This window comes from Bombina bombina, chromosome 6, assembly GCF_027579735.1.
Source record: "Bombina bombina isolate aBomBom1 chromosome 6, aBomBom1.pri, whole genome shotgun sequence".
NCBI lineage: Eukaryota > Metazoa > Chordata > Amphibia > Anura > Bombinatoridae > Bombina > Bombina bombina.
The window spans coordinates 386,318,238-386,339,867 of record NC_069504.1 but is presented as its reverse complement, the minus strand read 5'-3'; the positions used below and the strand labels follow the sequence as shown (position 1 = coordinate 386,339,867).

Genomic DNA, 21,630 nt, shown 5'->3' with positions numbered 1-21,630 from the left:
ATCTGTCAGGAATCCCTGAATAAACCTTCACATGTATATATATATATATATATATATATATATATATATATATTATATATATATATATATATATATTTTTAGTAGACAACCCAAAGTATTGATCTAGGCCCATTTTGGTATATTTCATACCACCATTTCACCGCCAAATGCAATCAAATAAAAAACTAAGTTTTTTCACAAACTTTAGGTTTCTCAGTGAAATTATTTACAAACAACTTGTGCATTTATGGCAGAAATGGTTGTAAATACTTCTCTGGGATCCCCTTTGTTCAGAAATAGCAGACATATATGGCTTTGTCATTGCTTTTTGGTAATTAGAAGGCCTCTAAATGCAGCTGCACACCACACTTGTACTATGCTCAGCAGAGAATGGGTTAATTAGGTAGCGGGTAGGGTTAATTTTAGCTTTAGTGTATAGATTACCCTCCCACCTGACACATCACACCCCCTGATTCCTCCCTAATCCCTCTCAAACAGCTCTCTTCCCACCTCCATCCATAATTGTCACCCCCATCTTAAGTACTAGCAGAAAGTCTGCCAGTACTAAAATAAAAGGCTTTTTTTTTTAATATAGTTTCTGCAGTGTAGAATCCTCCCCTTACACCCCAACCTCCTTGATCCCGCCCAAAACAGTTCTAACCCTCCCCCTCTACCTATTTGCGGCCATCTTAGGTACTGGCAGCTGTTTGCCAGTACCCAGCTTGCATTAAAATTAGGCTTATTGTTTTTTAAAAACATAATATACCAATTTTTCTGTAGTGTAGCTGCCCCCATCAACACCCTACCCCATCCCAGATCACTTTCCCAAATCTTATTGCCCTCTTCCTCCTTCCAACTCACAAAAAATAGCCGTAGCGTAACGTTCCCGCCCCTTGCCGCCCACTCCTGCACGCTCCCGCCCGCTCCCAGACCTCACAAGGACCTCACACGGAACTCTGATACCTCCTCCAGCGATGGGCCACCCACCCGCCTCCCTCCTATCCCTCCCACACCATCAATAATCGGCACCATCTCTTGCCGATGCAGAGAGGGCCACATGGCCCTCTCTGCATAAGTTGCTTACCAGAGGGTATTGCATGATGCCTCAATATCGAGGCATTGCTGCAATACCCTGAAACCAGCTAGATGTGATCATGATTGCTTCCAGCACTTGAGACCCCTAAGGACATGCCAGGAACGTCTTTGGTCGTTAATGAACGTTTGTTGTAGGACGTGTCTGGTACGTCCTCGATCTTAAGGGGTTAAAGAACATTCTTAAGTAAAATTAATTTCAAAACTATGCTTAATTTTTAAAATCTATTTTTAAAGCTATAATCAGTATAAATGTATTTTTAATTAGGGGTATAGGTTAGTATTAACATATTCTCCTGATAGAAGTCAATGGAGAGGGCAGACGAAAAAAACTATCGCTCGACAGGAGTTATGAATATTTCAAATTCTGAATTTTTATTGTAAATACATACATATATATATATATTTATATATATATCTGTATACAGTAATTATACCTGTATACCTATTCCTATATATATATATATGTATAAAAATAAAGATAGATATCTATTTTACATTAACATTATCATATATATATATATATTTCATAATAAAAATTAAGTTATTTTCTATGTGAAGAACATAGGAAAGCGATTTGTATTTCGCAATTTAGGCCTAATCGCTCATGAAGAATTGCTAACTTCAATGAGTGTTATTGAAATATTAAATATAAAATGTAAAAAAATATTATTTAAATTTGTTAAAAATGATTATACATAGTGTAACAAAAATTCTAAATAATCCATAGAATATGAATAGTAATTTTAATATTTTTTATGTAATATTTATGTCTTGAGGTTAGCAATACCGCATTAGACATAAACCACAGTGTCAAGTTAGCGCACATGAAGAATTACTAATTTTACATTGCGTTATTGAAATTTATATAAAAAAATATTATTAAAAATTATTACAGATACTGTATATATATATATATATATATATATATATATATATATATACACAGCGTTAGAACTAAATTGCGAACCCTGATCCATACTCATATTTTACATCCCTATGTTCTTCACATAGAATTTTTTTTTTAATTTTTATTATGAAATATATATTTATATATATATATATATATATATATATATATATATATATATGATAATGCTAATGTAAAATAGATATTTATACCTATATAGCTATAAGAATAGATATACAGGTATAGGTATATATATATAAAGTCATAGATAGGATTGCACAATCATACTTCCAGTACTGCCAAGGTGCACTGCTAACATCAAATCCAACGTATTTCCAAAAAGCAGGCACTCACTGGACTTTACTTTAAAACATATATATTTATTATCAAAACTTTAAAAGACAAACGTTTCGGCACTGCATTGTGCCTTTGTCAATGTCATAGCAAAACAAACATACAAACAGAGTGCAGCTCCACACCCCAAAATCAATATTTACATGATAAAAACAATACCCCTTGAATACTACCTTAATTACTTGATGAAACCCCGCCAAACATCTCGACACGCCACTCCAAATCCACATGGTCCTGACGTCACGCTGACACGCTAGTCGTGCCTAGCGTGATGACACATAGCATGGCGTTGCCATAGCAATGTAAGAGGCGTCTCATCGATGTTTATGTCGGGTGATGTGGTCAGTAAGCATAGATCTAATGCTAGACACAGGATGTTTAAGGTGTGCACAATGGCGTGCCACCGGTTGATCCGACTCACCACTCTTTAGAGCCTCCCGAATGGCATGGCGATGATTGGCCATCCTATCACGGAAGGAAGTGATCGTTTTACCTATATACACAAGAGAACATGGACAAATGAGCATGTAAATCACGAAGGTACTGGTGCAACATAAGCGATAATTTATTTTAAACTGCTGATTCATATGAGGATGTTGAAATGAGTCTCCTTTGCACATACTGTTACATGTAGTGCAACTTCCACATGGAAAGCACCCCTTCTTTGCCGACTTAAGCCATGTCTCCTTTCTGTAGTGTTCCACAGGGTCAGATTTGACGAGAATGTCCCTCAAGTTCCTTTCCCTTCGGTAGGCCACCCTTGGAGGTGCCAACTTCTGGAATGGTAAGGTGGGGTCCGTGCCAACCACCGGCCAGTGACAGCGTGCAGCATTCGATATCCATTCACAACCAGGTGTGAATGTGGTGATTAAATTAAGTTGTTCCTTTGTATCCTTAGAGCGTGATTTAGTAACATATCCTGTGTCTGGCCTCAATAGTTGCTCTTGAATGTCACTAATATCCTTCATAGGGTAGCCCCTCTTATTCAACTTTTCGCCCATCTCTTGCACTTGTATCTTCTGTAGGGGTATCTCGCTGTTATTCCTCAGTACCCTGGTGAGCTGGGAGGTGAGAACACCCTTTTTCTAATGTTTAGGGTGAAAGCTACTGGCATGTAGCAATGAATTGCGGTCTGTGGGCTTGGTGTACAATTTAGTACCAAACCGCCAATTGCCACTGTCATTCACCCTAAACACATTCAGGTCCAAAAAATTCACGCTGTCAGAACTAAACTCCAATTTAAATCTGATTGGGCTGGCCATGAGATTCAAATGTGACACAAACTCACGCAATGACGATTCACCACCTCTCCATATAAGGAACACATCATCGATGTACCGGGTGTAAAATGTCACTTGAGGGTGTTCAAATGGTTTCATTAATTCTTTTTCGTACTATGCCATATAGATGTTTGCGTAAGTGGGTGCCACATTTGACCCCATGGCCGTACCCGCTACCTGCAGGTAATAACAATCCTCAAACCTAAAATAGTTTTTCTTCAAACAGATGGTTAATAACTCACAAATGAATTCAATCGGCGGACCTATGTAATGATCATTATTAGTCACCATGGACCTGACAGCCTCAACCCCCTCCACATGGGCGATCACAGTGTAAAGGCTATCAACGTCCATGGTGACCAAAATGTCATCATGTTGTAGGTCATTAAAGCCTGCCAGTATCCTAAGCAGACTGGGTGAATCTTGCAGATAAGCCCCTGTGTTTTTAACAACATCCTGTAAGAATGAATCAATATAGATGGCAAGGTTAGTAAGGACTGAACCCCGGGAAGAAACTATCGGTCTGCCCGGGGGATTCACAAGTGTTTTATGAACCTTCGGTAGGAGATATAGTACAGGGACTTTTGGGTGTTCAGTTAGCAAGAAATTGAGTTCCTTTTCATTAATGAAACCTGTCTCCAAGCTACATTGTAAGAAAGTATCAATAGCAGCCTTATATATGTTAGTGGGGTTACCTCTTAATTTCACATATGTGTTGGAGTCAGCTAGTTGACGCAAAGCCTCTTGTCTATAATCAGTGTAATCTAATACTACGATAGACCCACCCTTGTCAGCAGGGCGGACAATGACTGATCTATCATTACTTAACTCCTTAAGTGCTTTTCTTTCAAGAGTATTAAGATTAGGATAAGATGTCGTGTGTGATTCTTCACTGATATTCTGTGTGAGTATTCTAGTGTAGCTTCTGATAGAAGAATTAGTATTTGGTGGTTCAAAAGTGGATTTCTTTTTAAATGGTTCAGGTGTGTAAGCCTGCTCCCTGAAGTGGTCTCTCAATTTCAATTGACGCTGGAATCTATGAATATCCACTAATCTCTCAAACGTGTCTACCTGTGGGGTTGGTATAAATGATAGACCACGATTAAGTAAAGTTATTTCAGCTTCACTAAGTGGTCTACTACTCAAATTAAATACTAGGTTGGCTTCTTCTTTACTTGTTTCTGGTTTACGTTTATAGCCTCCTCTCCGTGTCTTGCGTCTCTTTGACTTTTTTTGGGCGCCTTTTGTATCGGAGGTTTTGAAGTAGATCTTGTGCTCACCCCTAAAAAAGTTTGTGATTGTTGTGTGTTCTCATTTAATCCTATACTATCCTGAGTTGTTTCAGTCCCTGAGGAATCACCCCCACTACTATCCACAATACTAAGAGTATTTTTGGATCTAAGGTTTCTCTGCGGCGTCTGAATGGAATCTCATCTTTACCGTAGAGCCACTTATACACCCGCCTCCTCCCTGTAATCATTCTCCACATTATTTAATTTACATATGTGAAATTAAGAGGTAACCCCACTCACATGTATAAGGCTGCTATGATACTTTCTTACAATGTAGCTTGGAGGCAGGTTTCATTAATGAAAAGGAACTCAATTTCTTGCTAACTGAACACCCCAAAAGTCCCTGTACTATATCTCCTACCGAAGGTTCATAAACACTTGTGAATCAGTCCTTACTAACCTTGCCATCTATATTGATTCATTCTTACAGGATGTTGTTAAAAACACAGGGGCTTATCTGCAAGATTCACCCAGTCTGCTTAGGATACTGGCAGGCTTCAATGACCTACAACAGGATGACATTTTGGTCACCATGGACGTTGACAGCCTTTACACTGTGATCGCCCATGTGGAGGGGGTTGAGGCTGTCAGGTCCATGGTGACTAATAATGATCATTACATAGGTCCGCCGATTGAATTCATTTGTGAGTTATTAACCATCTGTTTGGAGAAAAACTATTTTAGGTTTGAGGATTGTTATTACCTGCAGGTAGCGGGTACGGCCATGGGGTCAAATGTGGCACCCACTTACGCAAACATCTATATGGCATGGTACGAAAAAGAATTAATGAAACCATTTGAACACCCTCAAGTGACATTTTACACCCGGTACATCGATGTGTTCCTTATATGGAGAGGTGGTGAATCGTCATTGCGTGAGTGTGTGTCACATTTGAATCTCATGGCCAGCCCAATCAGATTTAAATTGGAGTTTAGTTCTGACAGCGTGAATTTTTTGGACCTGAATGTGTTTAGGGTGAATGACAGTGGCAATTGGCTGTTTGGTACTAAATTGTACACCAAGCCCACAGACCGCAATTCATTGCTACATGCCAGTAGCTTTCACCCTAAACATCAGAAAAAGGGTGTTCTCACCTCCCAGCTCACCAGGGTACTGAGGAATAACAGTGAGATACCCCTACAGAAGATACAAGTGCAAGAGATGGGGGAAAAGTTGAATAAGAGGGGCTACCCTATGGAGGATATTAGTGACATTCAAGAGCAACTATTGAGGCTAGACACAGGATATGTTACTAAATCACGCTCTAAGGATACAAAGGAACAACTTAATTTAATCACCACATTCACACCTGGTTGTGAACGGATATTGAATGCTGCACACCGCCACTGGCCGGTGGTTGGCACGGACCCCACCTTACCATTCCAGAAGTTGGCACCTCCAATGGTGGCCTACCGAAGGGCAAGGAACTTGAGGGACATTCTCGTCAAATCTGACCCTGTGGAACACTACAGAAAGGAGACATGGCTTAAGTCGGCAAAGAAGGGGTGTTTTCCATGTGGAAGTTGCACTACATGTAACAGTATGTGCAAAGGAGACTCATTTCAACATCCTCATATGAATCAGCGGTTTAAAATAAATTATCGCTTAAGTTGCACCAGTACCTTCGTGATTTACATGCTCATTTGTCCGTGTTCTCTTGTGTATATAGGTAAAACGATCACTTCCTTCCGTTATAGGATGGCCAATCATCGCCATGCCATTCGGGAGGCTCTAAAGAGTGGTGAGTCGGATCAACCGGTGGCACGCCATTGTGCACACCTTAAACATCCTGTGTCTAGCATTAGATCTATGCTTATTGACCACATCCCCCCCAATCCTAGGGGTGGAGACAGGGGCAAAAAGCTACTCCAACGTGAAAGCAGATGGATTTACAAAATGGGTACTCTGACCCCGAAGGGACTTAACACCACATTGGACTTTAGCCCCTTTTATTAGAAATGATCCACTGCTGAGGAATTGAAGATTGTCCTAGGGGTCTGCTGTTATTTTTTATCTACCATACTCTCTTTTGGCTTGAAGCATATAGAGGGTGGTATATGTGTTGGTTTAAGATCAAGGGTTTTTATGCCTTTAGATCTTTTTGGGGGCATAAGCTCAGGTACTGTGCAATTTAACTATGCACTTACCAAACACTGCTTTGTTTATTATTATGAGATTGCAGAGTGGTACCAATAACTTTATATGGTTTTTTAAGCCTAGATGAGGTGGTTTAATGCAATAGGGAGACTGAGCCAGCTGATAGTTGCTACTTGCAAAGTGTGCGCTTTGTATGCACTTTAAGCAATAGCGCATTAAGAGTGAACACTCTGTGTCTTTGGTGCTATTAGCGGTTTAATTCCTCTTTGGCCATATTTATGTAACATCCTGATAGCTTGCTGCTATACTCTATTTGTGGTTTGTATACCGCTATCACCAAGGGCAACGGCTTTGCCAGCCTATAACGTAATGTGGAGAGCATGCGCATAGCTGATCAGGAAGTTCTTCTATCACCCGACATAAACACTGATGAGACGCCTCTGACGTTGTTATGGCAACGCCGTGCTATTCGTCATCACGCTAGGCACGACTAGCGTATCAGCGTGACGTCAGGACCATGTGGATTTGGAGTGGCGTGTCGAGATGTTTGGCGGGGTTTCATCAAGTAATTAAGGTAGTATTTAAGGGGTATTGTTTTTATCATGTAAATATTGATTTTGGGGTGTGGAGCTGCACTCTGTTTGTAAGTTTGTTTTGCTATGACATTGACAAAGGCACAATGCAGTGCCGAAACGTTTGTCTTTTAAAGTTTTGATAATAAATATATATGTTTTAAAGTAAAGTCCAGGGAGTGCCTGTTTTTTGGAAATACGTTGGTGTATATATATATATATATATATATATATATATATATTTACAATAAAAATTACATTGTTCTGTATGTGAAGAACATTGGAATGTGAAATATGTACAGTAAGTACCCAGTAAAACACATAAATACATCTGTACACACACATATATGTATACATACACATATTTATACATGTATATTATGTATATATACAGTATAGCCCTTTGCAGTCAAACATCTTGTCATATACCATATATCTTTGAACTCATAACTTTTTAAAATATTTATATGAATAATTTTTATATGGTACTGTTTAGGTGCAACTGTAATTTAGAATTTATTTATGTTGTGTTTTGCAACTTTTTTAACACACTAACACACAAGTGTTTCAGTCTCGTTAACCAGACGAGTGTAAAATGTAATGTGCTCTTGAGATTACATTTACTTTCAACTTTAATAAGAGCACTATTTCCGTTGCACGCAAAAATTAACGTGCCACTTGTAATCTCGCCCTTAGTGTTTATTGTCCTTTAAAGGGACATGAAACTAAAACTTTTTTTACCCCATGATTCAGACAGAGCATACACTTTTAGTCAACTCTTATATTTAATTCTATTATTATATTTACTTCATTGTATTGGTATCCTTTGTTTTGGGAGCAACAATGGGTTGAGCCAATGACAAGAGGCATGTATATGCAACAGCCATTCAGTAGCTAGCTTTGAGTAGTGCATTGCTTCTCCTGAGCCTACTAGGTATGTTTTTCAACAAAGGATACCAAGAAAACAAACCAAATTTGATAACAAAAGTAAAATGGGAAGTTGTTTAAAATTGCATGCTCTATCTGAATAATGAGAGCTTAATTTTAACATTTCTGTCCCTATAAGTCCTATAGCAAGATGGAAGATAAAGAGTAAAGGCCTGATGATCAAAAACTCTCTGGCATGGAGCAAAATCAAGCAAAATGTTTGGGATATTTTGAGCATTATATTGTAATGTATGTAATTTAAAATTATTTGAGGAACCCTACCATACTGACAAGACTGCTTAATCTTGCCAGAGAGGAGAGCGTTAGAACATATGTATTGCAAACCCATACTCTAGCTCGAAGAAGAAATTAGCATACATTGGCGCTAATGTTGACTATCTGTGGATAGCCAGATTACCAACTGTTGACTTGAACCATTTTGGGGTATGAATCTCTAATAAATATTAAGGCTTTGCAGCTGACTTGCATTCTGAGAATAGCTGATTTGAAAATTCTTCCCAAAGTTGGATATTTCAGGCAACTTAGCAAAACATATGTCATAGTTGGTGCATACTCACATACTCATGAATGAAAAAAAATATCAAGGCAATGCTATAGGATACAAGCAGTAGTCCATTGATAGAGAGAAAGGAACATTTGGAATGTATAAGCAAATTAATGCACATATACGTACAGTTTAAGGATAGTTATCTGTAAGAGTTTCCTGAAAGAAGAGAAATGATCAGTGGATAAAAGTTCTGATTGCGGCTTGTGTGGGGAAATGATGAATTCTGGTATGGTGGCTAACTGGGCAAAGTGGCTGTGAGCAGTAATCATGACATGGCAGACCTAGACTAAAGTTTCTATTGGTGAATTAATCCCACCAAATAAACTTTTTTCATGTTGGGTATGCAGTATAGGAGTTGTGGTTACTTATTAGCACCATTTATAAAGCAAAGAGTTTTCCAAGACGAAATAGCACGCAAGCAGCCTCAGGTTAATACTACCTGGTTAAAATCATCCAATTCAATTGACTTGAAATATGCATTACAGTAATAAGTAAATGTTGCAGCCTTTGAAGGCAATCTCCAAACATGTACACACACTGCAAAGGAAACTTTACAGCACACATATAGAAAATGAGTAGTGCACCTTACTGAAGCAGTCATAGATGACTTCAGTATGTACAGTGAGTAAAATTAGTGCCTGAATAACACAGAGCAAATAATCAATACTGATAGTACTCAAGCACATACGAGTAATCAGAGCACAGGCAAACACAGCAAATGCAATTAATGTATGCCCAATAGAGAATGTTTTTTTCTTAACATAAAAAAATACAATGACCAGGTGATAAGAAAAATATTCAGGAACCAAAACTGCATACACAGGCACAAATTTATCAAATGTCTTGTGGACCTGATCCGACAGTGCGGATCAGGTCCGCAAGACCTCGCTGAATGCGGAGAGCAATACGCTCTCCATATTCAGCATTGCACCAGCAGCTCACAAGAGCTGCTGGTGCAACGCCACCCCCTGCAGACTTGCGGCCAATCAGCCGCCAGCAGGGGGGTGTCAATCAACCTGATTGTATTCGATCGGGTTGAATTCCGGTGATTCCTGTCCGCCTGATAGTATTCGATCGGGTTGAATTCCGGCGATTCCTGTCCGCCTGCTCAGAGCAGGCGCACAGGGTTAGGGAGCAGCGGTCTTTAGACCACTGCTTTATAACTGTTGTTTCTGGCGAGTCTGAAGACTCGCCAGAAACACGGGCCCACAGGCTCCGTCCGGAGCTTGATAAATGGGCCCCACAGACTCCACCACTACAAGATAAAAAAATTCAAAGACATACACACAAGGATATACTGGCTGGCTTAGAAAACAACAGCATTCAAAGACCAGCATAGCATGAACAAACTGTCAATGACAAGTGGAGGAAATACAGGCAAGTACTAGTTGACACACTACACATTACCATAAAACTATCTGGTAGAGACTGGATGGTTCAGCACATACTAGCAATCACTAACCACTAATCATACACACAAGCAGACTCTGGTTGGCAGCACATACTATCAATCATCAAACAGAAACTGGTTAGCTCAGCACATACTATCAGTCACAGATCAGAAAATCACCAAACAGAAACTGCTTAGCTCAGCACATACTATCAATCACAGATCAGAAAATCACCAAACAGAAACTGGTTAGCTCAGCACATAATAGCAATCACAGATCAGAAAATCACCAAACAGAAACTGGTTAGCTCAGCCCATACTTTCAATCACAGACCAGAAAACCACCAAACAGAAACTGGTTAGCTCAGCACATAATAGCAATCACAGATCAGAAAATCACCAAACAGAAACTGGTTAGCTCAGCACATACTATCAATCACAAATCAGAAAATCACCAAACAGAAACTGCTTAGCTCAGCATGTACTATGAATCACAGATCAGAAAATCACCAAACAGAAACTGCTTAGCTCAGCACATAATAGCAATCACAGATCAGAAAATCACCAAACAGAAACTGCTTAGCTCAGCATGTACTATCAATCACAGATCAGAAAATCACCAAACAGAAACTGGTTAGCTCAGCACATAATAGCAATCACAGATCAGAAAATCACCAAACAGAAACTGCTTAGCTCAGCACATACTATCAATCACAGATCAGAAAATCACCAAACAGAAACTGGTTAGCTCAGCACATACTATCAATCACAGACCAGAAAATCACCAAACAGAAACTGGTTAGCTCAGCACATACTATCAATCACAGATCAGAAAATCACCAAACAGCAACTGCTTAGCTCAGCACATACTATCAATCACAGATCAGAAAATCACCAAATAGAAACTGCTTAGCTCAGCACATACTATCAATCACAGATCAGAAAATCACCAAACAGAAACTGGTTAGCTCAGCACATAATAGCAATCACAGTTCAGAAAATCACCAAACAGAAACTGGTTAGCTCAGCACATACTATCAATCACAAATCAGAAAATCACCAAACAGAAACTGCTTAGCTCAGCATGTACTATGAATCACAGATCAGAAAATGACTAAACAGAAACTGGTTAGCTCAGCACATAGGGCGCCATGTACGAAACGGCGGGCGGACAGCTTCTTAACTCGCGAAGCTGTCCGCCCGCCTCCGCTACACACGGGCAGCGGATCTGTTGATCCGCTTGCCCGTATGTATCATTACACACTCATCGGAGTGTGTAATGCCCGCCCCTTCAATCGCGCGACCAATCACGTGACTGAAGGGGCTGTCAATCACTGAGAGCGAGCGTGCTCTCTGTGATTTTGCTTCGCCACCTAAGAGGTGACGTAGGGTGTAGGAAGCAGTGGTCTAATGACCGCTGCTTCTTACATTGCGGGAAGCAGGCTCGCATATGCTAACCTGCCCCGCAAAGGCTCCGGAGCAGCTTTCGCTGCTTCGTACATGGAGCACATACTATCAATCACAGATCAGAAAATCACCAAACAGAAACTGGTTAGCTTAGCACATACTATCAATCACAGATCAGAAAATCACCAAACAGAAACTGGTTAGCTCAGTACATACTAGCAATCACAGATCAGAAAATCACCAAATAGAAACTGGTTAGCTCAGTACATACTAGCAATCACAGATCAGAAAATCACCAAATAGAAAACTGGTTTAGCTCAGTACATACTAGCAATCACAGATCAGAAAATCACCAAATAGAAACTGGTTAGCTCAGTACATACTAGCAATCACAGATCAGAAAATCACCAAATAGAAACTGGTTAGCTCAGTACATACTAGCAATCACAGATCAGAAAATCACCAAATAGAAACTGGTTAGCTCAGTACATACTAGCAATCACAGATCAGAAAATCACCAAACAGAAACTGGTTAGCTCAGTACATACTAGCAATCACAGATCAGAAAATCACCAAACAGAAACTGCTTAGCTCAGCACATACTATCAATCACAAATCACTAAAACACACACACAAGCAGACTCTGGTTGGCTCAGTACACACTACCAGTCACTGAACAGCAAACCACATGCAAGCAGACTCTGGTTGGTTCAGAACACACTACCAGTCACTGAACAGCAAACCACATGCAAGCAGACTCTGGTTGGCTCAGTACACACTACCAGTCACTGAACAGCAAACCACATGCAAGCAGACTCTGGTTGGTTCAGAACACACTAACAGCCACTGACCTGCAAACCATAGACAAGCAGACTTTGGTTCGTTAAGTACACACTAAGGGGCTGAATTATCAAGTGGCGGGCGGACATGATTCGCTGTGGTGAATCATGTCCGTCCGACATTGCTAAGTGCAGACAGCATACGCTGTCTGGTGAAATACTTGTGCAATGCCACCCCTGCACAATCGCTAGCCGGGGGTGTCAATCATCCCAATCATCTTGTGGAATGCTTGTGCAATGGTAAATGCAGACAGCGTATCATATCCTCCCGGTCTTGACCCCTATCAGTCACTGACCTGCAAACCACATACAAGCAGACTCTTGTTGGTTCAGTACACACTACCAGCCACTGACCTGCAGACCATACACAAGCAGACTCTTGTTGGTTCAGTACACACTACCAGCCACTGACCTGCAGACCATACACAAGCAGACTCTTGTTGGTTCAGTACACACTACCAGCCACTGACCTGCAGACCACACACAAGCAGACTCTGGTTGGCTCAGCACACACTATCAGTTACTGACCTGCAAACTACACACAAGCAGACTCTGGTTGGGTCAGTACACACTATCAGTTACTGACCTGCAAACTACACACAAGCAGACTCTGGCTGGGGTCAGTACACACTATCAGTCACTGACCTGCAAACCACACACAAGCAGACTCTGGTTGGGTGAGTACACACTATCAGTCACTGACCTGCAAACTACACACAAGCAGACTCTGGTTGGGTGAGTACACACTATCAGTCACTGACCTGCAAACCACACACAAGCAGACTCTGGTTGGGTGAGTACACACTATCAGCCACTGACCTGCAAACCACACACAAGCAGACTCTGGTTGGGTGAGTACACACTATCAGTCACTGACCTGCAAACCACACACAAGCAGACTCTGGTTGGGTGAGTACACACTATCAGTCACTGACCTGCAAACCACACACAAGCAGACTCTGGTTGGGTGAGTACACACTATCAGTCACTGACCTGCAAACTACACACAAGCAGACTCTGGTTGGGTGAGTACACACTATCAGTCACTGACCTGCAAACTACACACAAGCAGACTCTGGTTGGGTGAGTACACACTATCAGTCACTGACCTGCAAACCACACACAAGCAGACTCTGGTTGGTTGAGTACACCACTATCAGTCACTGACCTGCAAACTACACACAAGCAGACTCTGGTTGGGTGAGTACACACTATCAGTCACTGACCTGCAAACCACACACAAGCAGACTCTGGTTGGTTGAGTACACACTATCAGTCACTGACCTGCAAACTACACACAAGCAGACTCTGGTTGGGTGAGTACACACTATCAGTCACTGACCTGCAAACTACACATAAGCAGACTCTGGTTGGGTGAGTACACACTATCAGTCACTGACCTGCAAACCACACACAAGCAGACTCTGGTTGGGGTCAGTACACACTATCAGTCACTGACCTGCAATCTACACACAAGCAGACTCTGGTTGGGTGAGTACACACTATCAGTCACTGACCTGCAAACCACACACAAGCAGACTCTGGTTGGGGTCAGTACACACTATCAGTCACTGACCTGCAATCTACACACAAGCAGACTCTGGTTGGGTGAGTACACACTATCAGTCACTGACCTGCAAACCACACACAAGCAGACTCTGGTTGGTTGAGTACACACTATCAGTCACTGACCTGCAAACTACACACAAGCAGACTCTGGTTGGGTGAGTACACACTATCAGTCACTGACCTGCAAACTACACACAAGCAGACTCTGGTTGGGGTCAGTACACACTATCAGTCGCTGACCTGCAAACTACACACAAGCAGACTCTGGTTGGGTGAGTACACACTATCAGTCACTGACCTGCAAACTACACATAAGCAGACTCTGGTTGGGTGAGTACACACTATCAGTCACTGACCTGCAAACCACACACAAGCAGACTCTGGTTGGGGTCAGTACACACTATCAGTCACTGACCTGCAATCTACACACAAGCAGACTCTGGTTGGGTGAGTACACACTATCAGTCACTGACCTGCAAACCACACACAAGCAGACTCTGGTTGGGGTCAGTACACACTATCAGTCACTGACCTGCAATCTACACACAAGCAGACTCTGGTTGGGTGAGTACACACTATCAGTCACTGACCTGCAAACCACACACAAGCAGACTCTGGTTGGTTGAGTACACACTATCAGTCACTGACCTGCAAACTACACACAAGCAGACTCTGGTTGGGTGAGTACACACTATCAGTCACTGACCTGCAAACTACACACAAGCAGACTCTGGTTGGGTGAGTACACACTATCAGTCGCTGACCTGCAAACTACACACAAGCAGACTCTGGTTGGGTGAGTACACACTATCAGTCACTGACCTGCAAACCACACACAAGCAGACTCTGGTTGGTTGAGTACACACTATCAGTCACTGACCTGCAAACTACACACAAGCAGACTCTGGTTGGTTGAGTACACACTATCAGTCACTGACCTGCAAACCACACACAAGCAGACTCTGGTTGGGGTCAGTACACACTATCAGTCACTGACCTGCAAACCACACACAAGCAGACTCTGGTTGGCTCAGCACACTATCAGTCACTGAGCAACACAGCATAAAACAATATAAGCTATAAAATTATTTACAAAATGCCCCCATTACCAAATAACATTCATCTTGGTTATTGAATTTCTGCAATCTCACTTTAAACAAATAAAAAATTCTTCTAAAAGAACAGAATTCAAAGTTAAATGGCAAGAAGCTTTAAAAAAAACCCACACAGTTAATTAGTGCACCTACCCTCCCATCAGGAGTCCGTGGCCCAGAATACGGAGGTACTTCACCCATAAGAATTGGCCACTGGTCAAAAAATTCCTGTTGAAATAAACATAAAAAACAGGCTAAATGAAAAGGTCCAGCTGTGTACAAAAAAAACCCATGCAATAATATTTCTAAAGCATCATAATTTTTTTTTTTTAAAAAACAGAAATGAAAATATTACATTTGTTTTAAATAAAGAAGTAAAACAAGTCATGACACGTACAGGGTCACCAGAAGAAAAAAGTATTACACCTTTTGCAAAGATAGAACCAGTACTCATTATTAACAAGTAACATAAAACTAGTGCTAATTTGTTCTAAAATTATGTTGTGGAAAAACAGAAACAGGCACATTAGTCTTTGATTATACAGACCTGTAGGACAGTCATTTTCAATAAGGGGTGTCAAAAACACCCTAGGGTGTGACAGCCCTGAGCTGTATCAGACAGTATCAGAGCTACAATAAAAATAAATAAATCCTACATTACTAATTACATGTTTCTTTAGGCATAAACTCTCTTGTAATGCATTTTGTAATATTGCACATATGCCGCTCTTGGTTCACAGTATTTTTATTTACTGGCATCACACTAAAGGAGTGGCATAGGTATAATATGTAAATATATCAGGAGCATCTCACTAAGTTAAAAAAATTAGAACATATTAAAGAGATTGGGAATGACTAACCTTAATTTTCTTTCATGTAATTAACAAGAGTCCATGAGCTAGTGACGTATGGGATATACATTCCTACCAGGAGGGGCAAAGTTTCCCAAACCTTAAAATGCCTATAAATACACCCCTCACCACACCCACAAATCAGTTTTACAAACTTTGCCTCCAAGGGAGGTGGTGAAGTAAGTTTGTGCTAGATTCTACGTTGATATGCGCTCCGCAGCAAGTTGGAGCCCGGTTTTCCTCTCAGCGTGCAGTAAATGTCAGAGGGATGTGAGGAGAGTATTGCCTATTGAATGCAGTGATCTCCTTCTACGGGGTCTATTTCATAAGGTTCTCTGTTATCGGTCGTAGAGATTCATCTCTTACCTCCCTTTTCAGATCGACGATATACTCTTATATTTACCATTTCCTCTACTGATTCTCGTTTCAGTACTGGTTTGGCTTTCTACAATCATGTAGATGAGTGTCCTGGGGGTAAGTAAGTCTTATTTTCTGTGACACTCTAAGCTATGGTTGGGCACTTTATTCATAAAGTTCTAAATATATGTATTCAAACATTTATTTGCCTTGACTCAGAATGTTCAACTTTCCTTATTTCCAGACAGTCAGTTTCATATTTGGGATTATGCTTTAAATTATCATATTTTGTCTTACCTCAAAAATTTGACTTTTTTCCCTGTGGGCTGTTAGGCTCGCGGGGGCTGAAAATGCTTCATTTTATTGCGTCATTTTTGGCGCGGATTTTTTTTGGCGCAAAAATTCATTTTCCGTTTCCGGCGTCATATGTGTCGCCGGAAGTTGCGTCATTTTTTGACGTTATTTTGCGCCAAAAATGTCGGCGTTCCGGATGTGGCGTCATTTTTGGCGCCAAAAGCATTTAGGCGCCAAATAATGTGGGCGTCTTATTTGGCGCCAAAAAATATGGGCGTCGCTTTTGTCTCCACATTATTTCAGTCTCATTTTCATTTGCTTCTGGTTGCTAGAAGCTTGATGTTTGGCATTTTTTTCCCATTCCTGAAACTGTCTTATAAGGAATTTGATTTATTTTGCTTTATATGTTGTTTTTTTCTCTTACATATTGCAAGATGTCTCACGTTGCATCTGAGCCAGAAGATACTACAGGAAAACCACTGCCTGCTGGATCTACCAAAGCTAAGTGTATCTGCTGTAAACTTTTGGTAGCTATTTCTCCAGCTGTTGTTTGTAATAATTGTCATGACAAACTTGTTAAAGCAGATAATATTTCCTTTAGTGATGTACCATTGCCTGTTGCAGTTCCCTCAACATCTAAGGTGCAGAATGTTCCTGATAACATAAGAGATTTTGTTTCTGAATCCATAAAGAAGGCTTTGTCTGTTATTTCTCCTTCTAGTAAACGTAAAAAGTCTTTTAAATCTTCTCTCTCTACAGATGAATTTTTAAATGAACACCATCATTCTGATTCTTTGGACTCTTCTGGTTCAGAGGATTCTATCTCAGAGATTGATGCTGATAAATCTTCATATTTATTTAAGATGGAATTTATTCGCTCTTTACTTAAAGAAGTACTAATTGCTTTAGAAATAGAGGATTCTAGTCCTCTTGATACTAATTCTATACGTTTGGATAAGGTTTTTAAAGCTCCTGCGGTTTATTCCAGAAGTCTTTCCTGTTCCTAATGCTATTTCTGCAGTAATTGCTAAGGAATGGGATAAATTGGGTAATTCATTTACTCCTTCTAAACGTTTTAAGCAATTATATCCTGTTCCGCCTGACAGGTTAGAATTTTGGGACAAAATCCCTAAAGTTGATGGGGGCTATTTCTACCCTTGCTAAACGTACTACCATTCCTACGTCAGATGGTACCTCGTTTAAGGATCCTTTAGATAGAAAAATTGAATCTTTTCTAAGAAAAGCTTATCTATGTTCAGGTAATCTTCTTAGACCTGCTATATCATTGGCTGATGTTGCTGCAGCTTCAACTTTTTGGTTGGAAACTCTAGCGCAACAAGTAACAAATCGTGATTCTCATGATATTATTATTCTTCTCCAGCATGCTAATAATTTCATCTGTGATGCCATTTTTGATATTATTAGAGTTGATGTTAGATTTATGTCTCTGGCTATCTTAGCCAGAAGAGCTTTATGGCTTAAGACTTGGAATGCTGATATGGCTTCTAAATCAACTCTACTTTCCATTTCTTTCCAGGGAAACAAATTATTTGGTTCTCAGTTGGATTCTATTATTTCAACTGTTACTGGTGGGAAAGGAACTTTTTTACCACAGGATAAAAAGTCTAAAGGTAAAAACAGGGCTAACAATCGTTTTCGTTCCTTTCGTTTCAACAAAGAACAAAAGCCTGATCCTTCGTCCTCAGGAGCAGTTTCAGTTTGGAAACCATCTCCAGTCTGGAATAAATCCAAGCCTGCTAGAAAGGCAAAGCCTGCTTCTAAGTTCACATGAAGGTACGGCCCTCATTCCAGTTCAGCTGGTAGGGGGCAGGTTACGTTTTTTCAAAGAAATTTGGATCAAATCTGTTCACAATCTTTGGATTCAGAACATTGTTTCAGAAGGGTACAGATTTGGTTTCAAGATGAGACCTCCTGCAAAGAGATTTTTTCTTTCCCATGTCCCAGTAAATCCAGTGAAAGCTCAAGCATTTCTGAATTGTGTTTCAGATCTAGAGTTGGCTGGAGTAATTATGTCAGTTCCAGTTCCGGAACAGGGGATGGGGTTTTATTCAAATCTCTTCATTGTACCAAAGAAGGAGAATTCCTTCAGACCAGTTCTGGATCTAAAATTATTGAATCGTTATGTAAGGATACCAAAGTTCAAGATGGTAACTGTAAGGACTATATTGCCTTTTGTTCAGCAAGGGAATTATATGTCCACAATAGATTTACAGGATGCATATCTGCATATTCCGATTCATCCAGATCATTATCAGTTCCTGAGATTCTCTTTTCTAGACAAGCATTACCAATTTGTGGCTCTACCGTTTGGCCTTGCTACAGCTCCAAGAATTTTCACAAAGATTCTCGGTGCCCTTCTGTCTGTAATCAGAGAACAGGGTATTGTGGTATTTCCTTATTTGGACGATATCTTGGTACTTGCTCCGTCTTTACATTTAGCAGAGTCTCATACGAATCGACTTGTGTTGTTTCTTCAAGATCATGGTTGGAGGATCAATTTACCAAAAAGTTCTTTGATTCCTCAAACAAGGGTAACCTTTCTGGGTTTCCAGATAGATTCAGTGTCCATGACTCTGTCTTTAACAGACAAGAGACGTCTAAAATTGATTACAGCTTGTCGAAACCTTCAGTCACAATCATTCCCTTCGGTAGCCTTATGCATGGAAATTCTAGGTCTTATGACTGCTGCATCAGACGCGATCCCCTTTGCTCGTTTTCACATGCGACCTCTTCAGCTCTGTATGCTGAACCAATGGTGCAGGGATTACACGAAGATATCTCAATTAATATCTTTAAAACCGATTGTTCGACACTCTCTAACGTGGTGGACAGATCACCATCGTTTAATTCAGGGGGCTTCTTTTGTTCTTCCGACCTGGACTGTAATTTCGACAGATGCAAGTCTCACAGGTTGGGGAGCTGTGTGGGGATCTCTGACGGCACAAGGAGTTTGGGAATCTCAGGAGGTGAGATTACCGATCAATATTTTGGAACTCCGTGCAATTTTCAGAGCTCTTCAGTTTTGGCCTCTTCTGAAGAGAGAATCGTTCATTTGTTTTCAGACAGACAATGTCACAACTGTGGCATACATCAATCATCAAGGAGGGACTCACAGTCCTCTGGCTATGAAAGAAGTATCTCGAATTTTGGTTTGGGCGGAATCCAGCTCCTGTCTAATCTCTGCGGTTCATATCCCAGGTGTAGACAATTGGGAAGCGGATTATCTCAGTCGCCAAACGTTGCATCCGGGCGAATGGTCTCTTCACCCAGAGGTATTTCTTCAGATTGTTCAATTGTGGGGGCTCCCAGAGATAGATCTGATGGCCTCTCATCTAAACAAGAAACTTCCCAGGTATCTGTCCAGATCCCGGGATCCTCAGGCGGAGGCAGTGGATGCATTATCACTTCCTTGGAAGTATCATCCTGCCTATATCTTTCCGCCTCTAGTTCTTCTTCCAAGAGTAATCTCCAAGATTCTGAGGGAATGCTCGTTTGTTCTGCTAATAGCTCCGGCATGGCCTCACAGGTTTTGGTATGCGGATCTTGTCCGGATGGCATCTTGCCAGCCATGGACTCTTCCGTTAAGACCAGACCTTCTGTCACAAGGTCCTTTTTTCCATCCGGATCTGAAATCCTTAAATTTAAAGGTATGGAGATTGAACGCTTGATTCTTGGTCATAGAGGTTTCTCTGACTCCGTGATTAATACTATGTTACAGGCTCGTAAATCTGTATCTCGAGAGATATATTATAGAGTCTGGAAGACTTATATTTCTTGGTGTCTTTCTCATCATTTTTCTTGGCATTCTTTTAGAATACCGAGAATTTTACAATTTCTTCAGGATGGTTTGGATAAGGGTTTGTCCGCAAGTTCTTTGAAAGGACAAATCTCTGCTCTTTCTGTTCTTTTTCACAGAAAGATTGCTATTCTTCCTGATATTCATTGTTTTGTACAAGCTTTGGTTCGTATAAAACCTGTCATTAAGTCAATTTCTCCTCCTTGGAGTTTGAATTTGGTTCTGGGAGCTCTTCAAGCTCCTCCGTTTGAACCTATGCATTCATTGGACATTAAATTACTTTCTTGGAAAGTTTTGTTCCTTTTGGCCATCTCTTCTGCTAGAAGAGTTTCTGAATTATCTGCTCTTTCGTGTGAGTCTCCTTTTCTGATTTTTCATCAGGATAAGGCGGTGTTGCGAACTTCTTTTCAATTTTTACCTAAAGTTGTGAATTCCAACAACATTAGTAGAGAAATTGTGGTTCCTTCATTATGTCCTAATCCTAAGAATTCTAAGGAGAAATCATTGCATTCTTTGGATGTTGTTAGAGCTTTGAAATATTATGTTGAAGCTACGAAATCTTTCCGTAAGACTTCTAGTCTATTTGTTTTCTTTTCCGGTTCTAGGAAAGGCCAGAAAGCTTCTGCCATTTCTTTGGCATCTTGGTTGAAATCTTTAATTCATCTTGCCTATGTTGAGTCGGGTAAAACTCCGCCTCAAAGAATTACAGCTCATTCTACTAGGTCAGTATCTACTTCCTGGGCGTTTAGGAATGAAGCTTCGGTTGACCAGATCTGCAAAGCAGCAACTTGGTCTTCTTTGCATACTTTTACTAAATTCTACCATTTTGATGTATTTTCTTCTTCTGAAGCAGTTTTTGGTAGAAAAGTTCTTCAGGCAGCGGTTTCAGTTTGAATCTTCTGCTTATGTTTTTTGTTAA

The 21,630-nt window shown here is 40.5% G+C and overlaps 1 protein-coding gene across 1 annotated transcript in view; it reads right to left on the bottom strand.

Annotated features, from left to right (window-relative positions):
• The window catches only part of PDE6A (phosphodiesterase 6A), a 190,852-nt gene that overhangs the window by 66,789 nt on the left and 102,433 nt on the right, over nt 1-21,630 (bottom strand). The window contains exon 5 of the mRNA XM_053719837.1: nt 15,546-15,620. Within this exon, the coding sequence (XP_053575812.1) occupies nt 15,546-15,620 (75 nt within the window). The remainder of the gene's footprint in view (nt 1-15,545; nt 15,621-21,630) is intronic.